General features: G+C 52.1%; 1 protein-coding gene across 1 annotated transcript; it reads left to right on the top strand.

Moving 5' to 3' along the window:
* Nucleotides 1–4,296: 4,296 nt before the first annotated feature.
* Nucleotides 4,297–5,208, top strand: LOC108385257 (olfactory receptor 9S13-like). The gene has a single exon (XM_017642621.3). It carries the CDS (start codon nt 4,297–4,299, stop codon nt 5,206–5,208), a length of 912 nt encoding a protein of 303 aa, XP_017498110.3.
* Nucleotides 5,209–5,478: the final 270 nt, after the last annotated feature.

Here is a 5,478-nt window from a genome sequence, read left to right as displayed (position 1 = left end):
GAACCCTCTTCAGAGGCTGAGGTCTCACCTCCCTGGCGGGGAGACCTCCCTGGATTGGATTCAGACAACAGAGCCGTGTTGACCAATGTAGCTACGAAAACGTCTGAACTGTACCCACCGACACAGACCCAAGCCTCCCCCAGGCACGTCCCTGTGAGCACAACTTCCGCCTCCCAGAGTGACTGCACCTGCAGAGCAGCACACTTCAAACTTTTAATACCTTTCATTCCCTTCCAACTTAAGTGCCACCACTATCTCTTGTTTTGAATGCTTCTTTTTTATTTTTCAGACCCTTTCAGACATTTTAATTACTGTTTTGTATAATGTTTGTAATGCACCTGGTACATTCTCACCACCTTCTTTCCTTTTTGTTTATTCCTCTGACTCAGAACTTCCACCCTGAATCTCCTTCCTTCTGCCTGAAGTATACCGTCTGCTGTTTCCAGTCTCCTGGCGGCCGGTCCTCAGTCTTACTGTCTGGCAACATCTCTGTCCTGCCTTCATTGTCCGTCTTCACACGGCAGGCAGGCCCCTGAGGATCTCCGCCTCCCGGCATTTGCGCCTCTGTGAAACCCCCACCCCTCGAGCCTATACGGGCTGGACCTGGCGACTCCTGCAGATCAATAAGAAAAAAATCTATCTAATAGAAAACATTGTATTTACAGGCATTTCACAGAAGAAAAAGGGCAAATAGCAAAACCCATAAAGAGATGGGTTCTTTAGAAACCAATGCAGTGTAAATTAAAACAAAAATGAGATGACTTACAGCCATCAGGTGGTCATAAATTTAAAAGACTGATATATCCACTACGACAAAAAATTGATACTCTTATACACTTCATATATATTGATAAAACTTATTTATGTTGAGTTTGTATAACTAGCCAGAATTAAAATGCACATTCCCTTCAATTTAGCAATTCCATTTTTAACAGAACCTATGGAGTGCATTTTGCCTATGGTTAGATACAAGATCAAAACACAAAGTTCATTGACTCATGTGAACAGCAGCCATGATCAGAAAGTGTCATGGAAAGTTAAATCCGGCTTGTAAGAGTCACCAAAGCTCTAAGTGAACGAGAGGAATGAGGAAAAGTAAAACATGAAGAAAATTACTTTTTTAAACACAAAAAAAGACATAAAGTAAGATGTCTGAGCAAGGTGCGAGGATGCAAACTAAGAGATTATATGTCTTGCAAAAAAGCACTTAAAACAACCTCAAGGTCCGCCAGCGTGGGCTTAGCAACGCTGATTTTTCATCCATCACACAAGATACTCTGCAGTAGTCAAAAAAATGACGTGATTCTGTGTGATCCCGATTTACTCAACAGAAATATCTCCAAGACATGATTAGCTAAAAATGCATGCTGTGGAAGAGTGTTTCTCGACAGTGCGTAGTACTAATAATATTCAGTATCACTGACTCCTTCTTATATTACCGGAACACTCTAGAAGGGTAAGCAGGTGGCCCGGCTGATGTCCTGCTTGTTGCAGAGTCTTGTTCTCAGATCTTGGCACCCCCGTGGGACAGAAAGTCCCTGGAGGTGACCTTGGGCAAATTTCCAAGGTGAGAAGCAGCCAAGGGGGAGGGGCTGCGGCTCAGAGCCAGTCCCAACCAAAGCAGCAGCCAGCCCGCCCCTCCTGCTGCCTTTGCCCACAGCTTATAAAAGGGGTTCATCCTGGGCAAGGAACCCCGACTTGGAGCGCTATCACCTCAGCCCTTCGGAGGAACTGGCCCCCCACCAGCCCACCCAACACCTCGGAGAGGTCTGGCTTCCTCTGCTGCCTGGGGAGTGGGCAGGACACCCAGCCAGGAGGTCAGCCTGCCCCAAAGGTCTGTGGCTTCCATCTCATACCCGGGATGACTGGAGGCAGCAGGGCACTTCGGGGATAGTCGGCCAGTGTTGAACCCCAGCAATGCCACGTACTAGCTATGAGGCCCTGGGAGAATTGCTTAACCTCTCTGTGCCTCGGTTTTTCTGTGAAATAGAGGAGATAAAACAGTGGCTGCCTGCTAGGGCGGTTGGGAGGATTAAGTGGGCTGTATGAAGAGTTCTCAGTCAGCGTCTGGCTCTTAGGAAGTGATTATTTAAATGCTGGTTATGCTTCGATGTGAAGGACCAGGTCAGAGAGGCAACCTCGGTGCTAGGGGGCCTTGTGGGGTCAGGGAGTTCTTTGCTGTGGGGAGATGTCCTGTGCGTGGTAGAATTCAGAAGCATCCTGGTCTCTGCGCGCTAGATGCCAGTAGCACCTTCTCCAGACACTGCATGTGTCCCCTGGGGGGATGCAGTCATCCCCGGCTGAGCACCACTGCTGTGAGCTCTGCGTGAGCAGAGACGTGAAGCGGAGGCTGTGAGGGGCGGAGGGTGGGGTGGGGGGAACGCTATGGAAGGCATGCCGGCGCTCTTCAGGAGGCAGGTGCTAAAACGCCATGCCGCCCCGGGAGTGAGGCTTCTGTGTGCCCGTCAGCCAGGCCCACCCCTCCTGTGGGCTGGTGTCTCTGCCTCCCTCACTGCCTTGCAGACTGACACCCGTGGCAACACTATTTACACCCATGAGGAGGTAAGACCACCCAGTTCTGACAAACAGACTCACCCATTTGGAGAAAATAATAAAGACACACATCGTTTTATGTGCCAGGCACTGTTCTAAGAGTTATATACATATTAGCCTCATTTAATCCTCACGACAATCCCATGGTGGGGGTCTTATTCCATGTGTTAGTGATAAAGAAACCAAAGCCCAGAGACAGTAGGTAAGTTACCTAAGGTCACACAGCTCTGAAATGGCAGGCCGGGACCTGAACCCAGGCAGCCTCGCTCCAGGGTCTGTGCTGTAATCCATGACACAACCCACCTCTTGGTTGTGAGTACTGGCCCTAGGGACTCGCGCACTTATTTTTTCCACAGTGGGATCGGTTATCCGATGAAGGCTGAGCCAATAGTCCAAGAGCAGTTTAACAGACAGACGTGGCACCGGCCCCAGCTGGAGGGACGGGGACTCAGGAGAGTGTCAGCAGTGTTCGATCAGAAATGTCCCAAGAGTGCACCGCGTGCCAGGTCTTGTCTTGGTACCTTCCTTCCACTGCCTGGGGGGCCCTCACAGTACTACATTATCCCATTCTGCAGAGGCCCCAGAGGCCCCCAGAGATTGCAGTTTCTGCCCAAGGCCACGCAGCATCCAAACCCCAGCTGTGTGGTTGCAAGAACATTCTTAAACACTGTGCACCTACTGTACACAGCGTCCTGTGCCCGATGCCAGGATGGAAGATGAGTAAGAAATGGTCCCTGCACGCAGGAGTGTGTTGGGGGGACCCCCAGTCTAGTGGGGGAACAGATCAGTGGGAGGCCGTGTGTCCGCTTCTTCCCCGTGTCCGACTCACAGATAGAGGAGGCGACGCGATAAGATAGCGAAGACCTGAGTGGGCCAGCCAGGGGACTCCAGGCGTACCAGCTCAAGGGCGGTGCTGGAAAGGCACCTCTCATATTTATTGATCAGGCATCTCATTCTTGAGGGGGTTAACAAGTTTCTAGACACAATGATTAACATGCTTTGCTCCAGGAATGTAATTGCCTCCAGGTCCCCGGGGTAAGTCGTCCCTGGTGCCAGGCAATGAGGGGGTACAGATAACAGATAACAATCTCGGTTTAGATTTAGTGAGCTGCGCATGCACCACAGATAACAAGGAAGGCAAACAATTCCCACAGAAACAGAATCATCTATGGATGGCAACCTACACCGTGGGTGGCAAACTGTAACGAAGATGCTGTGGAGCCACGTGGCAGCGGGCATGGTAGGACTAAAAGTCCTAAACTGGTGCCCCATTTGATATGCACAATGTTTTAAGTTTGAGTTAACTGCTAATAAGTAAAAGCGAGGAGGTTTCACATTATTAAAAAAAAACCCTGGAATTCTGGATTCTCTTGAAAAATATCTAAATCTGGCAGTGCTAGGTCCACCAGGAACAGCTGGTGAGAGCTTAGAGCAGCTGCCTTATTTGGACAGGATATCCATTTATCCACAGTCCCCACCATTCCCTATTATCCACTCAGCTGGATTCACTAATTTATGTACCTGCCAGGCCTCCCCAGTGCACCTCCATCGAGTTGGAGAGCTCTGGGGAAGACACAGAAATGCACGTCGTTTAATGAACAAATTCTTGGGCATCCTCTCCTGACCCAGCTCACCCAATTTCTCAACGTTTCCTCCCAGGTCTTTGCTGCTGTCCCATTCCTCTCCTCATGCTCGGTGCCTTGAGCATCCTCCGTGGCCCGGGAGCTTTCCCGCTCACAGAACATGCCCAATCTCACGGCAGTGTCCGTCTTCCTGCTCCGCGGCTTCTCAGCGGTCCCCGAGCTCCAGCTGCTCAGCGCGGCCACCTTCCTTCTCGTTTACCTGGCTGCGGTTCTGGGAAACATCTCCATCGTGGCTGCTGTGACCCTCGACACCCACCTGCACACGCCCATGTACCTCTTCCTCAAACACCTCTCGCTGGTGGATATCTGCTCCATGTCCACCACCCTGCCCCGGGCCCTGGTGGCCACCGTCCTGGGCTCTGGGGAGATTTCCCTCCTGGCGTGTGCATCCCAACTCTTTGCCTTTGTCTGTCTTGGGTCCACGGAGTGTTTTCTTATCACCTCCATGGCTTATGATCGTTGCCTGGCCATATACAGGCCCCTGGTGTACCAGGCAGCCATGGGCCCCAGGACCTGCACCTCCCTGGTGGCAGCGGCCTGGGCCAGTGGGCTCCTCTTCTCTGCCTTCCACACAGCCAACACCTTCTCCCTGCCCTTCTGCAGCCCCACGATTGACCACTTCTTCTGTGACATCCCCCCGCTCATGCGCCTAGCCTGTGCCAACGTGGATGCCCACGAGACCGCTGGATTCGCAGTCAGCGGCTGCATCATCATGAGCTGCTTTGCCCTCACTGTCCTGTCCTACGTCCGCATCCTGGCCACCGTGGTTCGGATCCGCTCCACGGCTGGCCGCTGGAAGGCCTTCTCCACGTGCTCTTCCCACCTGGCCACCGTTCTCCTGTTTTACGGCACCGGCAGCTCTGCCTACATGCAGCCCACAGCCCGTTACTCGCCTCTGCAAGGGCGCATGGCCGCTGTCTTCTACTCCATCCTCACACCCACGCTGAATCCGCTCATCTACAGCCTGAGGAACAAGGACATGCAGGGTGCCCTGCGGAGGCTCTATCTCTAGGTGCCGTCTGAGGACTTGGCGTCTGGCCTTGGCAGGGACTCAGAAATCCACCCTCACATGGCTTTTCCTGCGCTCCTGGTGGAGGTATCAATGCCTCCAGAGAGCACAAGGCACACTTGGTAGCCAAAAGGTTGGCAATCATGCCAGAGGACAATGAGTCACACAGGAGGCCCCAGCAAAGGTCCAGATAAAATGGAGACACAGCCAGTGGCCGTTTAATTTAGGCAAATGGTACTGCACATGCACAGAGTAGAAAGAGAGGGAGATAGA

Source organism: Manis javanica, chromosome 17, assembly GCF_040802235.1.
Source record: "Manis javanica isolate MJ-LG chromosome 17, MJ_LKY, whole genome shotgun sequence".
Classification (NCBI taxonomy): Eukaryota; Metazoa; Chordata; class Mammalia; order Pholidota; family Manidae; genus Manis; species Manis javanica.
This window is presented reverse-complemented; position numbering and strand designations above follow the sequence as displayed.

What these genes read in the sequence shown, in the direction of transcription:
- LOC108385257 (XM_017642621.3), top strand. Translation starts at nt 4,297, where the DNA reads ATGCCCAATCTCACGGCAGTGTCCGTCTTCCTGCTCCGCGGCTTCTCA.